The 27,115-nt window shown below is 45.4% G+C and overlaps 1 protein-coding gene across 3 annotated transcripts; it reads right to left on the minus strand.

Moving 5' to 3' along the window:
* Positions 1-282: 282 nt before the first annotated feature.
* LOC120408614 (aldo-keto reductase family 1 member B1-like) lies at positions 283-27,115 on the minus strand. Of its 3 annotated transcripts, none has more exons than XM_039545758.1 (10): positions 26,887-27,115; positions 9,842-10,009; positions 8,986-9,102; positions 8,132-8,209; positions 7,293-7,415; positions 5,388-5,494; positions 4,462-4,543; positions 3,904-3,987; positions 2,149-2,231; positions 283-1,186 (listed from the first exon to the last, which is right to left on the minus strand). In XM_039545758.1, exons 1-10 carry the CDS (start codon positions 26,923-26,925, stop codon positions 1,147-1,149), a joined length of 921 nt encoding a protein of 306 aa, XP_039401692.1. In that variant the 5' UTR covers positions 26,926-27,115; the 3' UTR covers positions 283-1,146. The 3 variants fall into 3 exon arrangements, with proteins under 3 accessions (XP_039401692.1, XP_039401690.1, XP_039401700.1); XM_039545756.1 differs by lacking the exon at positions 26,887-27,115 and adding an exon at positions 14,052-14,128; XM_039545766.1 differs by lacking the exon at positions 26,887-27,115 and having other exon boundaries at positions 9,194-9,958.

Here is a 27,115-nt window from a genome sequence, read left to right on the forward strand (position 1 = left end):
TACCTTTACTTCTGCACTGCTGGTGGCAGCAGATCTGCCTTCAGAGCTGGGCACCTGGAGAGCAGCAGCCGCTGGCTGGGAGCCCAGCTCTGAAGGCGGAGCCACCACCAGCAGCAGTACAGAAGTAAGGATGGCCTGGTATGGCATTGCCACCCTTACTTCTGTGCTGCTGCCTGCAGAGCTGGGCCCTCAGTCAGTAGCCGCCACTCTCCGGCTGCCCAGCTCTGCAGGTAGCAGCGCAGAAGTAAGGGTGGCAATACCACAATCCCCCTAAAATAATCTTTGACACTCCCCCCCCACCCGCAACTCTCTTTCCAGTCAGTACCCACAATTTGAGAAACACATGTCTCCTCCATGAAATCTGGTCTTTTGTTTGCTTTTATACTATATCATACAGATTTCATGGACTGTGACATGTCACGGTCGTGAATTTGGTAGGGCCCTAGGTATAAATGCACATTAAGATAGTCTGACCTAAACAGCTTAAAGTCTAACTGTTCTGCTCCCTTGCATTAAATGAAGTTATAGCAACAAAGAATCTACATCCACTTATCTCATGAAGGCTTCTTAAAACTGAATGAGCTGTTTTATGCCTATGTATTTAGGTGTCAACATATCTTCTTAGATTAAATTAGGTTTTAATGCTGGACTAGGTGTCTTAATGCTAGTGGACTAGATTCTGCTACTATAGTACGAAATGAGTCCAAATGCCATAAGCATTCTGTTAATATGGCTACAAAAATATTGTTTAGTTTAATTGCTAGAAACTTGTTCACAAGGCCTGTAGGTCAAGCATTATTAAAACTTGTTTACCTGTCTCATTACTAACAGCCTGTGGAATAAGTTTTACTAAAGGTGAAAACATGCATTTATATTGTAAAAACAAAATCTCACCCAGCTAAAGGACTACAGTAGTAATAGTAGATGTAAGGGCAGCAAATTGGACTGTTTTCAGACTTTGTTCTTCAAGCTTCTTGTAGAATCTCCCCTGCCAGCAGGCAGTACCTAATACATTTACACTGGTGATAAATGATGCCATAATTGTATAGTGCATGTGAACATACTTATCAGTTCAGCTAACCAGACTAAAGGATCAGCAGAAGGCAATCATTCTAAGCCCTGAAGAATGTCAAGACAATGCCAGGTTTAATCTTCTCTGAAAGGATAGTCCTTGTGATTTGTGCACCTAGAGAAAGAGAGAGAGTTATTCTAAAGTCCTTACAGTGAACACTACAAGGGTCAGCATTGATGCAGTCTCGAGGTTAAAGAGAGGAGTTTGAAATGTGCATAATCTCTAATTATAGTGGACATTTAAAGTGTTTATGCAGCCTCCCTCACTGTCCTAACTTATACAGGATAACTCATGTTAACTCTCTGCTTTCTGTGATCTGCAATTTAAATAGGCAGGCTTGAACTCCTATCAGTCAAAAGGTAGGTTTCCCCTGTAGATTTGTAACTGTTTCAGATTTTACATTATGATCTTGATGTCAGAAGGCATATACATTTCACTTATCTAGCACACCTTATCCGAGGCTACCAAATTTCTTTGCAATATTAAGCCACACATTTGTGAGGTACAGTATGTTTGAAGTAGTCACTTCACAGATTGTTACATTGGGAAAAGAGAATAAATAACAGAGCTAGGAATAGATCTCAAATGTCAGGATCCAACCACTCTACAATACAGACACTACATTAATAATCTCTGTATAGGTAATACATGACTTCTCTTTTCTAGACTTACTATACAAGGATTAGCTAATTTAGTAGAACATTAATTTCCTAATTGTAGTTTTACGGTGAACATCTTTTAGTCAGATGAGTAGTAAAAGTCGAGAAATCTGAAGCCTATATATTTTGGAGCTGTAAGTCTATTTTAATTTGCTAACACATGTTTAGCTCATAGTAGCTTGACATCTACATATTAAAAGCTATTTTAACATGATAAACCCTGTATAAATCACAATTCTGCAAAGGGGTACAAGCTGACTAGTATTCTAGTATGGGATGTCAGTGGCTTTGAATATGACATTTTGTTAGAGGTCCATTGTTCAGTTTCCTACTCACCATTTAAAAAATGAGGATATAAATGTTCTACAATAAGTGTGGACTTGCCAGGCATTCTGCTAGAGGAGAAGAGACACTCACATGTTTATGAGACAGATCCTACATCTCCTCTTAAAGCTGCGGATGGTTTCCATCTCCTCTTTAGTTAATTCAAAGTCAAACACCTTAAAAGGAGAACGAGAGAGACAAAAACACAAAATAAGATGTACAAGAGATAAGTTTAAGTGGCTTCCAGGTAAGGATACTGCAGAGATGAGGAGGGATGCATTATAGTTGTTTAGGTGACAGAAGGAACACAACTTCATGAGCAAATGTTACAATGAATGCCCACGTTGCTGAGTGGGTAATAAAATATGTGGACCAAAATTTCAAATGTGGGGTACCTAAAGCCAGGCATATAAATTAAGTGGCCTGATTTTCACAGTTGCAACTCCTAATTTAGTGAAAGGGGCCTGTGATGTCTCTGCAAGTGCTCAGCACCTGTGAGTATCAGGTCAACTTAATTTATATGCTTAATTATTGGTGCCATGTTCCAAATGTTGGCCTTGAATTATGAAAACTACTCTATGATACAGTACAGCATGATTCTACCCGCTGGGTTCTTATATTATAATTTAGGATGTCACTAACCACGCAACTCACTGACAAGATCAATTTTTATTTTATTTTGCTGAAAGAGACAGTTCAGTTAAACTTTCAAATGTTTACAAATAAGGGATAATTCAGAGGAAGGAAACATATGTTTGCATGGCCTGATCCTCCAAACCATTACTCAGGCCCAGGGCCGGCTCCAGACCCCAGCGCGCCAAGCGCGCGCTTGGGGCGGCATTTTGCTGGGAGGGTGGCAGGCAGCTCCGGCGGACCTCCCACAGGCATGACTGCGGAGGGTCCGCTGGTCCCGCAGCTCCGGTGGACCTCCCGCAGACGTGCCTGTGGAGGGTCCGCTGGTCCCGCGGCTCTGGTGGAGCATCCGCAGGCACGCCTGTGGGAGGTCCACCAGAGCCGTGGGACCAGTGGACCCTCCGCAGGCACGTCTGCAGGAGGTCCCCCGGAGCCGCGGGACCAGCAACCGCCAGAGCGCCCCCCGCGGCGTGCCGCCCTGCTTGGAGCGCTGCAATTACTAGAGCCGCCCCTGCTCAGGCCATCTCTCATGTATTCAGTGGGATATTTACATTAGTATAAATACTGAAGGTTTGGCCCTTCATTAGTGGTAACCACAGTATAGCCTGTGTTACTACTTCAGAATTGTTATAGGTATGAGTGACTGATTTAGCTTCAAATAGGTGGGTGTTACCTCAAAGAGGTGATGGTGTCAATGAGAATTCTATTTACTGTGTTTTAATTGTCTCAAAATTCTTAGTTGTTATACAGTTATTGGAGCCTAGAAGAATCAACTGAGCATGGGGAAATCATGTACATTAAACAAAGAGATTCAGGTGTTTTGGAATGGTCTAGCATTGAACTGACATGATGATAGAGACAAAGAGACCATATTTTGAAAAAAAGTAGTATACGTAAACAGGCATCTCACTAATAGAATTTTAAATCAAACTGTTAGGTCACTTTGTCCAGAGGGAGGATTTGGTTTCACATTTATTTATTTGCTGGTTGTTCTGATGAAGTAAGCTGAGTGGTTGCCATTTCAAAAAAAAAAAAAAAAAAAAAAAAAAAAAAAAAAAACTTCAGCATTTACCATGTTATCATATAGTCATATCTGAGAGACCCCAGTTATTTCCTATTCTAAGTATAAGGGAAAACAGTGATATGGGTAAGGTAAAGCAGGTTTCCTGTATAAACTTGCAACGGGACCTATAAGTATCTAATTTGCAACATTACCTTAAAATTCTCCTCAATACGATGTGGAGTGACAGACTTGGGAATTACACTCACATTTCTTTGGATGTGGAACCGGATCAGAACCTACAGCAACAAATCAGAAATGTGGCAAATTCAGAAGACAATGCCATATCTACCTTCACATTCCACAGTGAATAAATCCCCTAGATCAAAGAGTTACCACAGGAGGAAGCAGTGTAGCAGAGCCACGCTAATTTTTGCATATACTCATTTATTACTAGTATTCATGAGACCAAAATGGCAACTAATGACTGCCATTGACTGAAAATTTGAGGTTGACTACTGGTGATGCATATGAAAGATGTAGCTAACCCTTTCCAGCTAATGCCCTCAATTTCACACAGTTTAGTGGTCAGTAATCTTTCCCTATCCCTTCTGTAATGCAATCAGATTAAAAACAATATATTTAAAGCAGCACACTACAAAGGAAACATAACGGGGGCAGAATTGGGTGCAATTCCTTTGTGAAAGACGTTAGCCAGCACAAGAGGATGACATTTTAGAAAGGAAAAAAAATGTTGTACAATGAGTCTGTACCTGAGCTGAGGTTTTTCTGTACTTAGCTGCAATTTCCTTAATCTTGGGGTCATCCAAGAGGAAAAAGTTCTCAGACTTGGGCCTACAAAAATAAAGAGTACACATTGATGGAAAAGATTATTGTGTTTTTCCATCACTCATCATCATAGGGTTCATAAGATAATTGGTAATTTAGGAACAAAAGAATTTATGGCATACTTTAATTCACCCACTCACACGGCTTCTTTCCCCTCTAAACATCATTCTTCACATTATTTTATCATGAATAGACATCTGGAAATAGCTGAGTTTTGCACAGAAGTTAGATAAATCTCGTTCCAATATACTCCAATAAGATGATGTATAGTCTAGGATTTAGCACCAAGAATATCTTCCCTCTGTCTCCCAAGAGTTTCATCCTTTATAATCACAGTTTCCCTGGTAGGTAATGGATGGAGAGTGGATGTCTCTGAGGTAGTCTAGAGGGTTTTGAATATTAGAACCAGAGACAATCTATCTCAAGCTCACCATATGTTTGTTACAATGAATGCATGAAACTAATGTTTTCATGACAGGTTTTTTATTATGATTTTGTAATTTTATTATGATTTTGTAATCTTTCATTAAGTTGTTAAAGAATGTTAAATAAATTGATCAGAATTCAACTAAGAATTTTCTTCACCAGTTCACAAATTGATTGCTTGTTTTTCTATTAAAATACATAAAGCCAATCAGACTGAGTCCCACACATTAATCCATTAATTCAATAAGAGATTAATGGTTTCTATGTAATTGTGCAGATTTAAGGGGAATTTTGAGGTTTTTTAATGTATAATAATTTATCAATTTTTTTCATTTTTTTATTTCATCCACCTACGGTAATATATTAATATTAGTTTACCGAAATCACTCCTAAAAAGAAAACAAGATATAGAAAACATTCTTACCAAGGCCAGTTGGGAGCTCCAAGGGGACAGTATGCAGTGACAGTGATCCCTTGGGACTGGCAATACTTAACCAGCTCTTCCTGAGGAAGGTATGGGTGGCTCTCAATCTACAAGAACATTAAGTTTACGCAGAGGCAGACTGTACTATTGTTCTTCAGAGTGGTGATTTACTGAAAGATATATAATAGCACAAGCTTCTCCATAGAATACATCCCCACTAACCTCCAGAAGATAGCTTCTTTTGGAACTAGTCAATATATAGTAGAACCTTAGAGTTACAGACACCTCAGGAATGGAGGCTGGACATAATTCTGAAATGGGCCATAACTCTGAACAAAACATTACAGACTTCAGTAATGGGGGAGTTGGGGCTGCAGCCACAGGGTGGGGAGGGGGTCTGGGCTTCTGACCCTAGGGGCCATCAGGGCTCTTGGCAGGGGGCTCAAGGCTTCTGCCCTCTGGAAACACCAGGGCTCAGAGATTTAGACCTCAGGGGAGCACTGGGGCTTGAGGCTTCAGTCCCGCCGCTCTGTTCCCAGCTTCAGCCTCGCGTGGGGCATCAGGGATCAGGGCTTCGGTCCCACGGCTCCATTCCCAGCTTCAACCCCACGGGCGTTGCTGGGCATCAGTGCTTTAGCTATGGGGGGGAAACACTGGGGCTGAAACTGGCACTCCCCTTATAGCTAGAGCCTCAGTGACCTGCACAGGGCTGAAGCTGGGAACGGAGTCGCAGGGCTGAAGCCCCAAGCCCCAGCGCTCCCCCCAGTCTAAAGCCCTGAGCCTCAGTGCTCCCGAGGGTCAGAAGTCCCCAGCTGCCCTCCCCCACGCCCTGTGGCTTCAGCCCCAACTCCCCTTCTCTCCCCTCCCAGCGGTGGCTGAAGCCATGAGCCCTGGGGCTAAAGCCCCAAGGCAGTACAGTATTTGCAGGTGTTTGGGTTTGGGGGGGTTTTTGTTTGTTTTTTTGGCTCCACTGCAGCCTAATTGATTACTGCCAGTTTCACAGGGTGGCCGGTTGACTGGTAAGTCCATAACTCTGGTGTTCATATCTTTGAGGTTCTACTGTACTTTAAATTATCTAAAGGCACTCCTTCTGCAAGGCGTAGTTAAAGAACTGGATTGGTTTGTACTTGTAGTTTTTTGTGATCTCATTGTTGATTGAGCACAACCTTGCGCTAAGCTTGCTTCCACTCGGAAATATGCCACAGGGTGATTTTGGGCAACTAAACCAGCTTTTCACAGGTGGTCACTAATTGTGTGTTCTTTATTTTTAATAAGATTGAAATGTCCGGTTTCCATTTTGACCTTATCACCATGGAACATTTCAATTTTTTGTTTCAGAATGACTTTTTGATTCAAATTTTTTTATTTTACATTTTTATTTTTTTTAATTTTTTATTTTTATATTATACCAATTACCAGATCCGTTAGAATAATAATTACAAATTATCAGTTAGAATAGCAAAGAGTACCAGTTACCAAACCAATTAGAATACCAATTACCAAGCAAATTAACAATTAGAATACTACTTAGCAATTAGAATATCAATTTTAAAAAACAATTACCAATTTATAATATAATATATAAAATAAAAGCAAAATTAAAAATACATAAAAATCAAAATAGAAACAATGTCTCAATTCACCTGAAATGAAATTTTTTTCAGAATTTTTATTCTGTGAGCAATTTTGAAATTTCAACTTAGAACAAAAGAATGTTAAATGTCTGAATTTCCCACAGGATGGAAATTCCAGGTTATATAACTCTAGTTATATGAATCATTCTGTCCATTAACCAATTACACCTTTCCCAAACATACACTGACACACATGCAAGTCACATCATCTACCTGCAGCATCCTTCAGACAGGTGTTCTGCCAACACTAATGAGTCTGTAAGCAGTCTACCTGGTTATTCACTGGTTTGTATTTTAAATCAGGTTTGTTCAAGAGCCTCTTTATCTGTTCACAGTTAAAGTTGGAGATTCCAATGGATTTCGCCAATCCTGCATCCACCAGCTCTTCCATAGCCTAAGGATACAAGAGAATCAGACATTCTATATAACTAAGGGCTTATCTATACAGGGAAATAGACTGGCATAGCTATTCTGGAATAACTATGTGAACACACTATTCCAGAATAAAAGTAATTTTATTCCAGAATAACTGGTCTGCTTACAAAGGAGAGTAATAATTCTGGAATAATGTTACTTTCTTTCAGAGTTATCCCAGAAAAGTTATGCAAGTCAGTTTCCCCATGTAGACATATATGGCACAAAGTGTTGGTGGTCTTATTGTTAACTTGCCTATTTTTTTTCCACAAAACCAAATGATAAACCAGATAGTTGGACCTGCCAAATACATCATGTTTTGCAGGTCCCAGAGTCTAGCTGAGAAAGGGGATACACAAAAAATAGCCCACTGCATCCTCCTCTTAGGAGGCAGAGACATCTCATTCTCTTTTAAGAACAGTTTTCTTTTTGTGCTTGTTATCATTAGTATCAGCCTGCAGTTTCCTTTTTATTCCTATAAGTCATCAATAAGACTTGATTCATTTCCCATCTGACAGAATGGAGAAAAGGACAAGATTCCCAAGTATTCCTTCTAACTGGTGACTACTATTTCATTCTCCTCTCTCCTGAAGGCTTGGCCTAGCACGGTTGAGCACACACAGTTCCTGTTGCCACTCTCATCCAATAGCATTTCTGACAGAAACAAAGGGAATCTCAATTAATCAGTGAACCCACCTCCCATGTGTCCAGAAAATCTGTGTCACTTGGAATGATCATGCCATTCTCATCTGCAGGAAACAGTTCTTCTCCAGCCTGTCATTGTAAGACAGATAGTTTAAAGATATCCTCCACGGTGAATTGTCTATTTTTTTTTAAATCTGCAAGTAAGTGAAGGTGGATTTATACAGGTTGTCCTGACTTGAGCTTTTGGGGGCAAAAAGAAAGAAAAAAGGAATAATTCTTACTAAAGTAATTAGTTTATGAGCAGACTGGCACCATGCCAATCAGTGTGACTTGCAACTCCAAGCAGAGGAAGGACAGAAGCTTATCAGTGCTTCTGTCAGCTTGTAGGAGCTCTATGGAGGTTGACAGAACAGTCTCTGCAGTAGGAAGCTGAGGACTTAGCTATCTTCCCAGTAAAGATAGAGATAGATAAGAATTCAGTACATAGACATCATCAGACAGGAATATTGTAGAATATTGTATACAGCCAAATGACTAGATATTATGAGCCAAGAGACCTGGATTTGATTTGGATCAATTACTCTCTAATCCAGAAGGGCTGGAAATGCTGTAGAAGCAAAAACAGAAAGAAAATAAGAATGACAAAAAGACTACATTACAGTGCCACAGCGGCACAGCTGCGGCATAGGCGTACCATTAGAATGACCTTGCAAGATAGCTACTGCCTTACCAGTCAAGGGCAGCACTACTTTCCAGAGGATACCGGGAGTGGCACCAATACACTCTGAAGAATATCTAGTCTTCCTTGCCGGGTTAGAAGATAACTATGGCATGACTGCTAAGAAGAGGAAATTGTCTCCCTAGGGCCCTGACAGAAAGGCTTAGAGGAGTTAAAGTCACAATACCTTGAATCCCATCGGCCAGTGCATCAGGTAGAGGTCCAAATAATCCAATTTCAGGGCAGCAAGCGTATTCTGGCATGCTCCCTTCACCAGGGATTTCTCATGAAATGTGCACCACAGCTAGAGAGAGAAAACTAAGCATGACAGTTGACTTCACAGGAAAATAACAGTATGAAATATCCCCAGCAGGACAGGGGCATGTCACACCTACCAGAGGCAGGTCTGGGAATATTATGCCTTTCATCTACAGGAGAGGTGGAGTTGATGGGTATTTTCTTGCAGTTCATTTTATAACTGGCAGTACACTTGACAAAATTAGGATTCTGCCAGATTATGATATAGTAAAATGTCACCAGTTAAGACAGCAATTAAAGAAAATAATGCAAAAATGCAAGATTGGTGAAGACCGACTCACAGGTTTTCCAGAAGGTAGAAAACTATTTCTTTTTCTTATACTTGTTGCTGCCAGGGAGAAAACCTAACATACAAGAGCGAATAAATTCAATCCTGCAGCAGGAATGAGCAAGAATGCTGTAGCCATGCTTTCTTCCTCAGAGTCACTGAAAGCACAGGCTGAGTTCCTGCTCTATTGCTGGCAAAAGAGGAGTACACAGAAAAGTGCATTCTAATCAGCCATGGATTTTCAAGAGTTTCTTTTTTTCTTCCCTCCATCCCCTTTACTTGACTACTGGAATAAAGAAAACAAAATTAATAAATAGCAGGTACAGTATTAAGGGGTTAATTTCCCGATTAGCTTTACTCCATGGAGCCTGCCTTTTGCATTATGTGATCTTTGTCTCTTTTCCTGCCAGTCATCAACCTGACCCCATACTTAGACTCAGGTAAGTCAAAGCTGTACCTTACTGACGACAAAGAGGTCCTCCCGTGTCACAACCCCCTCCTCAATTTTCTCTTGGATCGCATCCCCTATTTCATTTTCATTCTGGTACACATGGGCACAGTCGAACTGGCGGTATCCAACATCAATGGCAAACTTCACGGCCTCTCTCACTTTCCCAATGGGGGACTGAAATGAAAAGAGAGAGCCAAAAAAAATTTAAATATCTGAAAAATATTTCCAGCTTTCCAGTGTGATAATGGTTCATCCTCCCCTAAAATCAAGTAGTATTAATCCAGTAGTATTTGAGTGATCCTGGTTTGATTCCCATTTTCACTGTGGTTTATGGAACAAAACAACTAGTGACAACCTCGAGTCTTAAGCCACCTGTGATTGGCACTCACAGACTATGGTAATAGGCACACAAGAAATACCATAGACTGGTAGGATAAGATAGATACAAGACTGTACCGTGCCATATGCATCTATTTAGGGTGAAATCTGCCAACATGGCCAATCATGTAGATCAGGGGTCGGCAACCTTTCAGAAGCGGTGTGCCGAGTCTTCATTTATTCACTCTAATTTAAGGTTTCGTGTGCCAGTCATACATTTTAACATTTTTCGAAGGTCTCTTTCTATAAGTCTATAATATATAACTAAACTATTGTTGTATATAAAATAAACGAAGTTTTTAAATTGTTTAAAAGCCTTCATTTAAAATTAAATTAAAATGCAGAGCCCCCCGGACCGGTGGCCATGACACAGGCAGTGTGAGTGCCGCTGAAAATCAGCTCGCATGCCACCTTCGGCACGCGTGCCATAGGTTGCCTACCTCTGATGTAGATCAAGAGGGTGGGCAAGAAAGGGGCATATCTCAAGGAATGGGAGTCAAAGTAAGATATGGTGATCATATTGCTCAACATTTGTTTTGAAAACACAACAGACTCCAAGATCTGTACATGGAAACGTTGCAAGAATTCTTTAGCCCATTCCCTACAATGTTCCTGGAGACATCAGATTGAGAGCATGGAGGAAGGAAAACATGATACAAGACTTCTCCAGTCCTCCCTGACTGAAAGTTACTGTCTCGTTGGAGTGCCCTCCAGGGGATTCTCCACATCCCTGTTGGAAACCTTCATTCACCTGCTTAACATTTCCTTTTTAGCCACAGTCATTCTGAGAGTGAGAAATTGACAGGATAACCTTTGAAGAGCTCTGCTAAACTGACCATGGGAATCAATGTTGAGTTACTTGGAATCAACACCTGGAATTGTTATGATTTGCCAAGAGAGAAAAAGAGGAGAAACCAGGTTTAAGGTGGGGTATTGGGAAACACGAAGAAAGACATAATCACTGGAAATCCTCTCGACTCCTGGACATAAACAAGCCTGCTATTGAGGAGATGGGACAGGAGGCATATGTCGATACAATGCAAAACATTATAGAAAGTGCCACTCTCTGGATAGGCACATAGTTTAGGATTCATTATCAATATGAACCACATAACTTTCTTGGCTGGAAAAGAACAGTGAAAATTTGTTTGACAACCTTATACCAAGTCAAGTGGAAAGAGGAGAGGAATCTCAAATAAGAACTTGCAGCAAAAGCAGAACTACACATTCCTACATTTAATGCATTTTAAGATAAACAATATAATCTCTCATCACTTATTTTTAAGCACATAGTTCTGAGACCTGCTTATCAAAGTCTGCTTGGTTGGGGTGCTGGGTGATGTTGGTGGCCTTTGACATACAGGCCTTTGATCTGGTGGTCCCTTCTGGCCTTAAATTCTATTACTCTAAAAAAAAAAACACCTACCTGGCTTCTTGCCTGGGGCAAAAAACAAGCAGGAACTGGTTATCCCTTCTGGTGAATTTCTACTTTTTGTATGACACTTGCAGTCTGAATTCATCTCATTGTTTGTATAAGATTCAATAACTGCAATTCCTTCCGCAGCATGGGAAAGCTAGCTGGTGTATGTAAAAGCATTCCAGGATGTACCAGTCTTGTTATGGCCTTCTGCTGGAGGTCCCTCAATTCTACCACCACCCTACTCCAGGAAGAAGCAGCAAAGGTGAGTCCCCCAGAGCTGCCTAGAAGCAGCCAATCAGAGCCCAGCAGTCTCTGATAAAAGGGGCCGAATAGGTCAGTTCATGGCTGGGGCCAGAGGGAGCTCTGGCCCAAGGGAGCTTGATGGGCTATAGTCCCCAAACCTGGGGGGTGAGAGGACCTGTGAACTTTAGCCCTAAGGTAATGGATGGCAGTAAAGAGACCGGGTGGGAAGAGGCCCAGGGAATTAATTGAAGGAATTAAAGGAGGTGGGGTATGTGGCTGCTGTTTATAGGGTCTTTGGGTTTGGCCCTGGAGTAGTGGGTGGGCCCAGATCCTGCCAGTGGCAAAGTGGCCTAAACCCTAGTGAAGGGCTGGATTAAAAAGGGCCTGGCTGAAGATCTTGGTGAGGGTTGATAGCGTTGAACTCTGCTACTCTGGAGGGAGTTCATCCATTTGACTGTGGTACTTGGCCAGAGAGCTGAGCCACTGAAGACTTGCCTAGCAAGGTTGGCAATCTACAGAGGGTGCCAGGAGCAGCAGGAAAAAGAGACTGAAGTGCCACACCCAGCTGACAGGAGGCAGTCAGGAGGTGAGTGCCCCTGTCCTAGTCAGTTGCTATACAATGGGGTTCTCAGACTGGAGGCTGGGATCCCTCAGGGGGTTGTGAAGTTATTACATGGGGGGTTGTGAGCTGTCAACCTCCGCCCCAAACCCCGCTTTGCCTCCAGCATTTATAATGGTGTTAAATATATTAAAGTGTTTTTAATTTATAGGTGGAGGGTGGGGGTCACTCAGAGGCTTGCCATGTGAACGGGGTCACCAGTATGAAAGTTTGAGATCCACTGCTATACAACATGCTGTACAGAATCTAGGAACTGCTGTACTAAAGTGTAGTGTGACAGCTCTGTGTGGAAGACAAAGCTTTTTTGTGAAGAAACAAAACACATGTGATCCTTCCCATTGTGTTGGCTGGTGGAGCAGAGAGAGAGACAAGTTTGGCAACTTGTTCCATGGTTACACAAGTCTGCAATATGAGACATTCAGAGAATAATCCCTTGTATTATATTACATTGTATTTACTGAATAGCATTTCAATTTGAGTACAGTGTGACTGTAAAGAAAGATTCTGTTGTAATGCAGATACAGTTGAGGTTGCTGTGGGAACATTAATACTGAATAATCTTGACAAAATAACCCTAGTGATTTTTGTGGAAATAAACGCTGAATTTTTCATTGCATTTAGATAGGTTTTTTGCAGGTGCCAGGGGCTTATTACATCCCAAAATCTTTCCAGTCAGCCTGACCCACTTATCAGGTTCATTCAAAGATTTCACAAATCATCACTGATAACTCATATTACAAGCATGGGATTGTAACATGATTTAAGGGGCCTCATCCTGAGAAATACTGGGCATGCACAATTGGCATTGGAGTCAATGGGAGCTGAAGACACTTAGCACCTTTTGTGATTAGACCCACACAGAGGATGACAACTGGAAAGTATAAACATTGAGAATCAGCAGTGCCTGAAGAGGAAATATGGAAAGAATGTAACATTTTACAGAGCTTTAATAAAGCATGTGGCTGAACACCTTTAATCTTTTAATGTTGCAGATTTTGGGGAGATTTGTCCATTTTGCCTACTTCTTGGAAATTAATTTAATTAGGCTCTAAAAACCTTCTCCTGGACCCCAAATCAGCAATGTGAGATCCTCAGGCCAGGAACTTGTACTATCTGTTTGTTTGGAAAGTACCATACGTAATTATGGTGCTTTATAAATAAAGCAACATCTGAGTAGTTAGTACAAAGTTCCATTTGTAAATCCACTTTGATTTTTAATCACAGTAGACAATACTTAAATTCATTCCACCACATGAGCATTGGGTATAAGAAAATATCACATTAAACAGTTTTCAGGGACATCAAAACTGCAAATCTCCACATAAACACCACACTTTCACTCAAAAGATTTGACAAGTGCTTAAAGCTGTAACTGAACTGTCACACCTGCAGAATTTCAAGAGACCATAAGCTCCCAGGTAGGAGTTACACTCTCTTGGAGAGAGAGCTGCAACAGGCTTGATGACCCGTAGCAGTTTCATAGTGTCATACAGGTTACAAACTAGCTTTGCTAAAAGCACATGTTCAATACTGGGGTAGTTGGGTGTCATCATTACCTGCCAGGTTCCTAGTCCCAGGATGGGCATCTTTGCTTTTGTGATCAGTTCCACGTAGGTTGTCATGGCTTGTCTGTTCTAATTCCCTTTGGCATGCAACACTGTAAAAGAATGGGCAGTACCCTGGCAAAAGCCTTAAAGAGGTTCTTGATCCACCTGCTTTCTGGTGATTGGCTGCAGATAGGAGTAGGAAGGGAGAATGAAGCCTCAGAAGGTGGAGGCTTCTTTGCTTTGTCCCTCTTCCTCTTCGGAGAATTACAAAGCCCTGTAGAATTACAGTCTGCAAGTCTGCAGTAGGTTTTGTATGTGTGACCTTGTATGATTTGAATTCTTTGAGGATGTTAATAAGCAAGTGGGCAAAGGTGATCCAGTGGGTATAGTGTATTTGACTTGCAGAAAGCCTTTGACAAGGTCCCTCACCAAAGTCTCGTAAGCAAAGTAAGCAGTAATGGGATAAGAGGGAAGGTCTTGTCATGGATCAGTAACTGATTAACAGACAGGAAACACAGGGTAGGAATAAATGGTCAGTTTTCACAATGGAGTGGTAAATAGCAGGGTCCCCCAAGAATCAGTAGTGGGATCACTGTTCAACATATTCATAAATGATCTGGAAAAAGGGAAAAACAGTGATGTGGGGAAGTTGCAAATGATACAAAATTACTCAAGATAGTGAAGTCCAAAGCTGACTACAAAGAGTTACAAAGGGATCTCTCAAAAGTGGGTAACTGGGCAACAAAATGGCAAATGAATTTCAATGTTGATAAATGCAAAGTAATGCACAATGGAAAATATAATCCCAACTATACATATAAAATTATGAGGTCTACTACTCCAGAAAGATTTGAGTCATTGTGGATAATTTGAAAACATCTGCTCACTGTGCAGTGGCAGTCAAAGAACAGAATTTTAGGAACCATTAGGCAAGGCTAGATAAGACAGGAGATATCATAATGCCATTATATAAATCCATGGTATGCCCACACCTTAAATACTGCATGCAGTTCTGGTCTTCCCATCTCCAAAAAATATATTAGAATTGGGGGGAGGGAATAGAAAGAGTGACAACAAAAATGATCCAGGTTAAGAAGACTGGGACTGTTCATCTTTAGAAAAGAGAAGACTAACGGGGATATCATGAATGATGTGGAGAAAGTGTTTACCCCTTCACAACACAAGAATGAGGGGTCACCTAATGAATTTATAGGCACCAGGTTTAAAACAAAGCAGAGGAAGTACTAAACACAATGCACAGTCAACCTGTGGAACTCATTGCTAGAGGATTTTGTGAAGACTAAAAGTATAACTGGGTTCAAAAAAGAATTAGATAAACTCACTGAGGAGAGGTCCATCAATGGCTTTAGCGAAGATGGTCAGGGATGCAACCCCATGCTTTGGGTATTCCTAAACCTCTGATTCCTACTAGCTATGACTGGGCAAAGGGGGCTGGCTCACTCAATAACTGCCCTGTTCTGTTCATTCCCTCTGAAACATCCGGCATTGGCCACTGTTGGAAGACAGACTATCAGGCTAGATGGACTACTGGTCAGACCCACTATGGCCTTGCTTATGTTGTTGTTAGTTGAACAGAGCTCAAGTCAGAGTTTAAAGTTAGAAGGAACCACCAGATCACCTAGTCTGACTGCCTGTATAGCACAGGCCACAAACACCAACCTGGGTACTCACACCAAACCCAGCAACCAAACTTAGACTTAAGTATTACAGCCCACAGGAGACTAAATTGTTATGAGAATAGAAGGCTAAGAATAGGAGGGACTGTGCTGCCGAAGGCCTCTGTAATGGCAAGGAAATGATTAAGTGAGATATGCCCAGATAATCCCAGCAAGTGACCCACTCCCCATGCTGCAGAGGAAGGCAAAAATCCCCAAGGTCATTGCCAATATGACCTGGGGGGGAATTCCACCTGACCCCATATAATGCAATCAATCAGTTAGGTTCTGAGTATGTGAACAAGAACCAGCCAACTGAGCATGTGAGAGAGTGTGCTCAGTGCTGCCTCAAATCATAGGATACTATACAGGGTGGGCCAGTCTCCAGCCATGGCCATCTCTGATGCAAGAAACAGAATACACTGAAGGGAGGGAATCCCTTCCTAACCCCCGTGGGTGACTTGCAATGCATAATCTTTAGGAACAAAAGACATAAACTGGAAGAGAGTCCCCAGGGCTGCTGAGCCCTGTCCCTCACCATCACATGCAACCCATCATACAGTCCCACACACATTTATCCAGTTTTCTCTCAAAACAAATAAAATTGTTTGTCCCCACAATTCCTATTGGGAAGCTGTTCCAGAACTTCACTCCTCAGATGGTTTGGAACTCCTCCTCTGAAGTTTTCTGACTGAATTTGTTCTTGTGCTAACAATTTCTTTTAGCTTAAATAGCTCTTCACCCTCCCTGGTGTTTAGAGCCAGTTTGCTGGCTCCAGCAGCTGCCACACAGGGAGGGGACTCGGCAGCCCCATGTGACCGAGGGGGGCCAGTAAACCCCTGGCAAAAATCTGGGGGGGGGGGGGGTGGAACTTGACCCCCACATGCCCCCACCATGTGTTGCCTCAGTATTATCCACTCAGAGAGCTCTCATGGGGATTGATGTCCCTCAGCCTACCATCAGCACAATTTCAGTTTGAATGCGTCTGTTCATGGGGAAGGAGATACATTGCTCTCCTCATTAAAGTCCTGGGACCTCTGCAAGGCAACAGATTTGGTGAGATTAAAGGTGTCCCTGATATGTCTTGGATCCTTCCAGAGACATGTAAATCCAGGATAGTTTGGAAGCTGACAGGAATTGAGAGGCCGTGTGGGTCATCCTCTCAAAATCACACCTTGGCTTTTCACAGAGGTGCACGAAGACTTTTAGGGTGAGCATTTGCTGTGATTCAGTGGGGGTAAGGACAATCCTCTTTGGTTCATAGACTGTGTATTGTCTACTCCATGTCTAAGCCAAGGACAGCATAGCCCTCCTCCTTTCCCTCATGTGCCTCAGAGGAACAAATGTAGCATAACAGAGTGCCGTGCTTCAGCCAGTAGCTAATGTGCCGACCAGCTAATGTGCACCTCCCAGTTTAGTGGCCAACCCCATAATAATTGCCTGGCTCTGTCCTTTGGAAGCATTCACTTTCTCTATACCGAAGTGCTCCAGGGAATTAGTTTCAAATATTCCCCCAAGGAACTAAACATATGCGGAGACCCAATCTGTGCCCACAGCAGGCCACTCTCACCCCGAAAGCCTTTGCAAGTGCCAGCATTCAACTCTATTCTAAAACCAATTACCCCAGAGAATCCCTTTTTAAGGCCTATTTTAAGTTCCTAATTTAATTTGTTGTTAACAGTTATGGGTTTTGACTGGACATTCAATGGAGTCTGTGCTTATTATGAACAAATTTACCTCAAATTCTTTCTAAAGACTGGCTGACAGGCTCCAAACTTAATATGGTACCAAACATTTCTGTGTCACATTGGACCCTCTGAGGAGTCTATGCATTTTAATTCCTTTTCTGAAAAAGCTTTACCTCAGAAAATCTCTTCTGAAGCCTGTTTGAGGCTCCTATTTGAATATGGTGGAAATGCAGCAGGCTTCTCCATTGGGCTTACGGGCAAGAAATGTGCCATCAAACAAAGAAAATGGTCTTGTACAAGAGGCCAGGACTGTCTTTTCAGCAAGGCACTGCACAGCTGCAGCTTTGATTCAGAGGAGGCTTTGCTGAAGAGCCAAGTCCCTCTTAGCCAGTCAGATTGCTTTAGGAATGGAATTTGGAGGGAGCCATCTTCTCTGGCCCTGAAAGGACAGAGGGGGGTTTCTGAAATTCAGCCTGGGGAAGGAATGGCTTGACTTAGGCCAGGATAAGAATCCTCTCACCTTGGAGAGGGGAGATCAGTAAAAAACACCCTATGAAGAGTAGCCCAAAAAGGGAGAGCTATGGGAAGGCTCTGGAGAACCCAGTTAAGGGCCAGAGAGAGCCTCACCTCACAGGGTCACAATGACAATAACTACAATTGAGAGCCATCAGCCTTAAAGACTTTAGAATCCCTGATATGGCTCTTCTGCAAGAGTATGTGAGGCCACAGGCAGTAGAATCCATCTAGACCCAAAGAGTTCTTGTGATCAGTAGTTGTTGTTCAAATTAACAGTGTTATGCCCTAATGTTGTTCACTGAGTTCGGTGGTGTTTAATGTAAACAGTCTCATTAACCTATGTCTTTTCACTGAGTGTAAAGGTCCTTTTTAATTTCTCTTTTGTGCATCATTCTTGGGTGAATGCCCAAAAGGCAAATCACTTGACAAGTTTGACTCTGTTTAATTTCAGAATCAGTTAAATTTATTAATCACCAAAAAAGAAACTCTACAAAATATTTTTCTCATTAATAAATTAAAGTTGATAGTGTGATTTTTGGGGGGATTTTCTTTTTTTTACTGGGTTCAGACTGCATAAGCCAAACTTAAGCCTGAAATAAACATTTATGACCAAGTGATATTAAGCTGCTATAACGTATTGAGTTACCCAATACTGACTCCCACTAATGCCAAAACAACTCTTTCCTGTTTTCTTTGCTGTTTCTTGGAACTGAAGAACATCTGAAACCTGAGGGTGTCAGCCAGAGATCAAGCAATAGAATTAGCATGGTTTGCTGTTTCTACTTCAGCACTTCTTATCTTCAGTGAGACTCAAATCTCAAGAGCAAGAGAGGGAATAGAAAGGTTACCAGTGCCAGCAGTAAATCTTCTATACCTCTGCTTTTGGTCTTTTCTGTTTGTTTTATTGAAGGTCTTGCTGTCTGAATGGCTTCATTCCTTGGTCTGGGCAAGAGCATGAATATATTTCTGTCTGTGAAAATTCCTTTCCGCCTGAAGATATAGCCTCAAGGAGATGTCCTGTAACTGCAGATGTGTGGTTTTGTGGCTTTATTCCACACAAATCATGCTACTTGTCCGATTCATATCAATGACAGCTCTTTTAGATCATCTTCAAATGTTACCAATCAAACACGATCCCATTGTATCTCACACTGAAAAAGATGCAGCTAGCTATCTGTCCTTTGCACTGATCCTGTGACACTGCCATGCAGCAAAACAGTTTCACTTCTGGGTCTATGCTGCTTGGGTTTAGCAGGGCTGTGAATGCCAGAAATGCGTCATAGTCAGTCAGACCCTGGTAGAAGAAAATACATCCTATCAGTCAAAGGTGACACCACCTACTTAAGCAGTAATGTTGACAGGCTACCTTATTGGTCAAAGTGATGACATCCGTAATCCAAAGATGAGGCTCCATTGCAGGAAAAGTAGGTGAAGTGCATCCTCTGAGGTTTTGTGAGGATAAATGCCTGGGAGGTGCTCCAATACCAAAGTGATGTCAGCTATATATGTAACTAATGGCATAGTTGTGGACAAACTAGTATCTTGTTTGCAAGGAAAAAATAAGTACATTGTGTGATGGGGCAAAGCCAGATGGCTACAGTAAAGTAGTGAGGAACAGGTATGTTAGCCCCAGGCTAAAGAAATCCCTGGTACCATCATAACTAAATGGCAGTTGCTCCAGGTTAATCAAGACACCTGGGGCCAATTAAGATCTTTCTAGAAGGCAGTGGAGATAGCTACAATGATTGGGGCACCTGAAGCCAATCAAAGGCTGGCTGGAACTAATCAAAAGCCTCCCAGTTAGTCAGTGAGATTCATGTGTGAGGGGCTGGGAGCAAGAGGCACAAGGAGCTGAGAGTGAGAGGGTGAGCTGCTGGAGGATTGAGGAGTACAAGCATGATCAGACACCAGGAGGAAGGTCCTGTGGTGAGGATAAAGAAGGTGTTTGGAGGAGGCCATGGGGAAGTAGCCCAGGGAGTTGTAGCTGTCATGCAGCTGTTACAGGAGGCACTATAGACAGCTGTAATCCACAGGGCCCTGGGCTAGCACCCGGAGTAGAGGGTGGGCCTGGGTTCCCCCCAAACCTCCCAACTCCTGATCAGACACAAGAGGAGTTGACCCAGACTGTGGGTTCCACCAGAGGGGAAGATCACTGAGGTGAGCAAATCCGCCAATAAGCGCAGGACCCACCAAGGTAGAGGAGGAACTTTGTCACAATTGTTATGTGAACTCCATTTTATACTTAGGCAGTGAAGAATGTCATTAATGCTGTTTGTCCTAGTATTTAGCAAGCCTATTATCTTTGTACATTAGTTTTACATACAGTGTTGCATACAACACCTCACAGTAAGACCCTTTTGATAAATAAGCAAAGAAGATTGCATTTCATTACAAAGATATTTTTAGAAAACCAGTCCTTAGATATTCAGCCTTGGAGAAAGAACAGATAGGATGACATTCTATTTTGTTTCTTAATTCTTATAGATTTGACATACTTTTAAACCACCCTGAGCTAGTCTGGAAGTCCAGGAACAATCATTGCAGAAATTTAAGTTTGACTATATTGATCTCCTCATTATCCACACTCCCTGTTCTCTCACAGTAAATATTTATATCCTAAAACATACTGCAGAAAACAAAGTCTAACTTTCTTCTTGAAGAATTAGCCTATGATGACTACTTCGGGGAACACAAAAACAAATGGAAAAACTAATGTATATAGTACAATACAATATTTTGAGGGGAAATTCTTCCTGTCACAGTTGATAATCTGTTTATATTCTGATTCATCTGGATTAATAGCCTTGTGGATTTATCTATTGCTAGTAAAACACTAGATGCTACCCGTTCTTTATATTATATTGGAAATTATATTCCTTTAAGCCATCCACTAAGGGCCTGATCCAAAGCCCATTGGGATCAATGGAATTATTTTCATTGACTTCTTTGGGCTTTAATTCAGACCCTAAGGTTCCAAATATTTTAAACTTTCTCACACAAAATATCATGAGTGCAGTAAAATAGAAGGGGAAATTATTCTCACTTATGTGTTTATTCCTAAATTAAAAGGTGATAGGTTTTTTTCCCCCTAATTGTCATTGTTTTATGGTTTGCATTCCTCATTGCCTCTCCAAATAATGTCTTATCCAAAACTATTTTTTGCGCATGCATGCAGACATTATATATTAAACCCAAGTGTGCACTTCATGATTTAAAGCGAACTCTAGTGCCTCAGAAAATTCAACAGTAGATATAACAAGTAATTTATCAACTTAATCTTAGTTTACTATATCTAAACCATGTGTAGGCTTTTTTAACTTAAATAAATACTTTCTGAAAAGTAAATATCTAACTTAGATTAGCCAAGCTTTCACTTGAGTAGAAGGCTATACATGCATACAATTCCTTGTATAGATAAATTTTCTAACTCGGTTTGAAAATTTTCTGCTTCTCCAGATACTAGTTATTGCAAGTTCAGTTCAAGGTAGCTTTTGATTCAGGTGAAATGTCTTGTTACAACGGAGAAGAAAAGTTAATTTATTAACTATCTTAAAGACTCTTAGGTGTTACCAGTAGGGAGAACTCTTCATGGTGAATGCCCTAGTGCAAACAAATGTACCTAGGAGGATTAAAAATTAGGGTTGGAATAGGACTTTGCAAGTCATCTGTTCAGTTGTCCACTGTGTGGCAGGATTGAGTTCGATAAATCAAATTGTGCTCTCCATTACTCTAGCATAAATCCACAGTAAATGACTGCAAGTGAGTTACTCTGGATCTAAACACACATAACTCTTACATAGCATATGTAACATGTAAGCTCCTGTGTAATTCCTTCCCTTAGCATTGCTCAGAAGCTACTGGGCACAATGCAGAATTGAATCTTCTGCATACTAATATTCCTGTGGGGAAGTTTTCTTCTAGCTTCAAAATTGTCAACTGGCCCTTTTGTCTATAAATGGTGGAAACTGTAAAGTTGTCTGGCCAGGGCTCAACCCTTCCTGGGGAGAAGGGGAGCCATACCGTCCTGCCACACTCCCCACTCCTCAAGTCTGGCTCCCGCTTGTCGGGGCCAGATCTTTCCATCTCCCCAAGGCGGGATAGGAAGTCCGCATTGGCATGGTCCTTACCTGCCCGATGCTGAATGGTAAACGCATAGGGTTGCAAGGCCAAGTACCATTGCATGAGACGGGGGTTATTGTTTTTCATGCGCATTAGCCATTGGAGGGGGGCATGGTCCGTGACGAGAGTGAACGGAGTGCCCAGGAGGAAAAACCAGAGGGCATCACAGGACAATTTCACTGCGAGGGCTTCTTTTTTGATCACGGCATAATTCTGCTCCCTGGGGAATAGTTTCTGGCTCAGGTACAGCACCAGGTGGTCCCTTCCATCCACTTCCTGGGATAGGACCGCCCCTATGCCTGTCTCTGACGCGTCTGTTTGGAGGATGAACCGCTTGTTGAAATCCGGGCTATACAGGACCGGTTCCTGACACAAGCAGCCCTGAAGCATCCTGAAGGCAGTTTCGCATTCGGGGGTCCACTGTACTTGTCGGGGGCTATTCTTGGTTAGCAACCCGGTTAGGGGTGCTGCGATCGACGCAAACTGCGGGATGAACCACCGGTAATACCCCATAAGGCCCAGGAATTGCCGCACCTGGCGTTTCGTCGTTGGCGTCGGGCATTCCGCGAGGGCCTGTACCTTCCCCACAAGGGGTTTTATTCGTCCTCCTCCCACGGTATAGCCGAGGTAGGTGGTCTCCTGCCAGGCTATCCGACATTTCTTGGGGTTGGCTGTCAACCCCGCCTCCCGCAAGGTTCTGAGGACTGCGGCGACCTGGTTGAGGTGGTCTTCCCAGCGGCGGCTGTAAATCACCACGTCGTCTAGGTAGGTGGACTCATAATCCTGGTGCAGCTGTAATAGATGATCCATTAGCCGCTGGAAGGTCGCCGGGGCACCATGGAGACCGAAAGGCATTCGGGTGAAGTGATAGAGCCCCAATGGAGTGGCAAAGGCGGTCTTCTCTTTGGAATCCTCATCGAGTGGGATTTGCCAATAGCCTTTGCTGAGGTCCAGGGTAGTACTAAACTGAGCTTCACCGAGGCATCCCAGGAGCTCATCTACCCGGGGCATCGGGTAGGCATCAAAGCGAGAGATAGCGTTTACCCTCCGGAAATCTATACAGAACCGGTGGGTGCCATCTGGTTTGGGCACCAAAACCACCGGACTGCGCCACTCACTTCGGGACGGTTCGACAACCCCCAGGGCCAACATGGCCTGGACCTCCTCCTCGACCTCCTGGCGCATTCGGTACGGCAATGGCCAGGTGGTCTCTCATATTGTTTTCCCTGGCTCGGTCTGGATTGTGTGACAGGCCAGGGTCGTGTAGCCTGATATTGCCGTAAAGGTCCTCTGAAAGGCCCGCAGGAGACACTTGGCCTGCTTGCGCTGTTCCTCCATGAGCGAGCTGCCAAGTGGGGGCTCCTCCGAGTCCCCCATCTGGGCTGCGTCGGGGCCCAGCTCCGGGTCGGGCGGGTAAGGGTCGATTAGCAGACCCTCCCGGTCGCACCAAGGCTTTAGCAGATTGACATGATACAGTTGCATCTTCTTTCATCGATCTGGTTGGTGAACCTCATAGGTAACGGGCCCCACCCTTCGGGTTATTTCGTAGGGCCCCTGCCAGCGGGCCAATAGCTTCAATTCGCTTTAGGGCAGGAGCAGCAGGACCCGGTCCCCGGGAGCAAACTCCCATACCTGCGCGTCCCGGTTGTAGTTTCATCCCTGCCTTTCCTGGGCTACCCTCAAGTTCTCCCGCGCCAGGGTCCCTGCTTGAGTAAGGCACTCCCGCAGCTGGAGGATGTACTGGAGGAGGCCCTGCGTTGGGGAGGCCGATTGTTCCCAGGTCTCCTGCATTAAATCCAGGAGGCCCCGCGGCCTCCGCCCGTACAGTAGGTTGAAGGGGGAGAATTTTGTCGATGCCTGGGGAACCTCCTGGACGGCCAGCAACAGGGGAGGTAGGAACTGATCCCAGTGGCGCAGCTCCCCCGGGGGGAATTTCTTCAGCATGCCCTTGAGGGTGCGATTAAACCGCTCCACCAACCCGTCGGTCTGCAGATGGTATATGGAGGTGTGGAGCTGTTTCACCCCCAGGAGCTTACAGACCTGTTTGAGTAGCCGGGACATAAAATTAGTACCTTGGTCAGTTAGGATTTCCTTGGGTAACCCCACGCAGGCAAAAATCTTTACCAGTTCCCCTGCAATAGCCCGGGCAGTGATGCTTTGCAAGGGGATAGCCTCTGGGAAACGGGAGGCGTAGTCCACGAGGACTAAGACGTACTGGAAGCCGGCCGCGCTTCTGGGGAGCGGGCCCACTAGGTCCATGGCGACCCGTTCAAACGGGGTCTCAACCAACGGCATGGGGACCAAGGGCGCCTTGGGTACCCGAGGTGGGGCAGCCAGTTGACACTCCGTGCAGGAGTTGCAGTATCGCTTCACGTCCTGGTAGAGTCCGGGCCAGAAGAACCGCGCCAGGATTCGGGCGAGGGTCTTCTCATGCCCTAGGTGTCTGGCGGCTGGCACGTCATGGGCCAATCTCATCATGGCCCGATGGTGACAGCGGGGCACCAGCAGCTGTGTCTGCGGTTCCCGCGTACGGGGGTCCCGGTAGAGCTGGTCCCGGCGTAGCTCGAAATGGGGCCACTGCGTGGCCTGATGAGGATCGATAACGGACCCGTCTACTGCCGTGAGTTGCTCGTAGGCTCGGCTAAGAGTAGGGTCTGCTCGCTGGTCGCGACAGAAGTTGGTGTCGAAGCGGGGTTCGGCTAGGGGCTCTCCCTGCGGACCACCGGCTTCTTGGTTTCCTGCCTTGTTCTCCTTGACGTCCTCCACGGCCTCTGGCGGGGGTTCCTGGGGTTCGGCTTCTAACGCCGGCGTTGACCGGAGGACCTCCTCGAAGGTGGGCCAATCCCGCCCCAGAATCACGGGGTACGCCAGCCAGGTGGCCAAGCCGACCATTAACTGTCGGGTGACGCCATCCACCGTTAGCCGGACTCGAGCGCTCAGGTAGGGCCGGACGTCCCCATGAATGCACTGCAAATGAACCGGCTTCAAACGGGGGTCGGCCGGGGGTCCCAGGGCCTGGCGAACCAACGTTTGGCCGCACCCAGAGTCAATCAAGGCCTGCGTGGCTTGATCCTCAACAACCACCGGGACCGTGAGCTTGGGGGTCTGTGGCAGTCGGGCCCAGCCGTCCCCTGCATAGACCTGTCCAAAGCTACAGTCCATTTCAGGGCAGTCCCGTTGTAGGTGCCCCGTCTTCCCGCATCCGAAGTGAGGGCTGAGCTCGGGGCGTCCGCTCCGAGGGACGGCGGCTCTGGGACCTCAAGGGGGGTTCCGACGGGCCCTCGGGGCCCCCTGATTGGAGGCCGGGGGTGCCAACTGTGGAGTCGAGTCCGGGCGCTGAGCCTGGGACCCGGCCGGGAGTCGGATCCGTGGCCCGGATGTTGCGGGCCGGGCAGGTTGATCACCTTCTTCTCACTATGGGGGCGTTCAGGCCCAGAGGTAGGTGACCGAAAGGTAGGCTCCACGGAGGCTTCTGCGGCCAGGAAGCCTTCCATTAACGAGACAGCGGCAGCCAGTGTCGCTGGCCGGTGGCAGAGTACCCAGGCCCTCCCCCGGGTGGGCAGAGTATGGACAAATTGCTCCAAGACAACCTGCTCGGTTACCTCCTCCGCTGTCCTGGCCTCCGGCTGTAGCCACCAGCAACGTGCCTCCTTCAAGGTTTGGGCCAGCAGCCGGGGGCGGGTGCCCGCAGGGTAGGTCTGGTGCCGGAACCGCTGTCTAAAAGTCTCGGGGCTGACGTCCAAGGCGTCCAGGACCGCGGCTTTCACCCGGTCATAGCCCCTGGCCTCTTCCGCCACCAATCCGCGGTAGGCCGCTTGGGCCGTTCCGGTCAAATACGGGGCCAGGAGAGTGGCCCATTGGTCGCGGGCCCACCCCGCGACGAGGGCCACGCGCTTGAAAGTGACCAAGAAGGCCTCGGGGTCATTGTCCAGGCCCATCTTGGTCAGGCGCAGGGGGGCAGCCGAACGGGGCCCCCCCAGCACCCTCCCCCGCTGGCCAATCGACGGGGCGAGGTGCGGGGCCCATGAGCTGCTGCAGCTGGCTCCCCAGTTGCTGTAGCAGCTGCTGCTGCTGCTCAAGCTGAGCCGCGTGCTGCTGCTGATGCTGTTGTTGGAGATGAGCGGCATCTCGCTGTTGCTGCCGCTCGAGTTGGGCGGCATGCTGCTGCTGCTGCTGCCGCTGCTGGGCCACCTGCTGCCACTCCTGGGTCTCCGCCAACAGCTGGAACAGCCGTTCGATATCCATACTCCTGGCTTGGAAGGGGGTGAACCACCACCCTCCTACCGGCCCCTTCTCACAGGGGCAAGGGTTCAAGCCCCTGTCTGGGTGCCACTTGTAAAGTTGTGTGGCCAGGGCTCAATCCTTCCTGGGGAGGAGGGGAGCCACACCGGCCTGCTGCTCTTTAGGCGGGTCCTGCCTTGTATCTTCAAGGCTGGGTAACAAGGCACAAAGTTAGTTAGGGCTTAGTCCTTCGGCTATAAGGCTGAGCCACAACACAAACAGTTCAGGGAGCCCAGGCCCTTTGGTGCAGGGGCTGAGCAACAAACAGTTAGTATAGAGGCCCAGGCCCTGGCTCAGGGCGGGGCAACAACAGTCAGGGCTCAGGCCCTTAGGCCTGAGCACTGGGGTGAGGGGGAAGACTGCCACCCACGAGTGGGGGTAGCAGGGGGGACACAAGCCCACCCACTCCACTGCGTCCCGGCCCGGGGCCCTAGCAGTGGCTACCACCGCTGATGGTCAGTGGGGATCCTGACTGCAACACACTGACATAGGCACCGGTAGATCTGCAGCCTGACTGGGGTCAGCTGCCCCCGGGCCACTTCCAATTTCCCCCTCTGGGCCTACCTGGTCCGTGGCGTCTGCTCCTGGGAAGTCCAATAGCATGGGCTCCTCGTAGCCTGGGCTGAGGGGTAGATCCGGCAGTTTCTCAGGGAAGTCCGGCCAGGTTTGCTCCGGGGGCTCCTCGGGGTAACAGCAAGGGAGAGGGGGAGTCTCCAGCGGCCCCTCCTCGTAGCTGGCGCGGGGAAGTTCCGGCCAGTCAGGGCAACTGCCCTGGGCTCCAGCGGCTTCCCAG

The sequence above is a fragment of the Mauremys reevesii genome, linkage group 1 (genome assembly GCF_016161935.1).
Source record: "Mauremys reevesii isolate NIE-2019 linkage group 1, ASM1616193v1, whole genome shotgun sequence".
Lineage (NCBI taxonomy): Eukaryota > Metazoa > Chordata > Testudines > Geoemydidae > Mauremys > Mauremys reevesii.

Bases quoted from the DNA above. Each gene is read 5' to 3' on its own strand.
- LOC120408614 (XM_039545756.1), bottom strand. From the start codon at position 14,117: ATGACAACCTACGTGGAACTGATCACAAAAGCAAAGATGCCCATCCTG. The intron at 7,416-8,131 runs GTGGGTTCACTG...TTGTATCCTTAG, and splicing joins ATTTTCTGGACACATGGGAG to GCTATGGAAGAGCTGGTGGA. The intron at 4,544-5,387 runs GTAAGAATGTTT...TTATTTTTGTAG, and splicing joins GGAGCTCCCAACTGGCCTTG to GCCCAAGTCTGAGAACTTTT.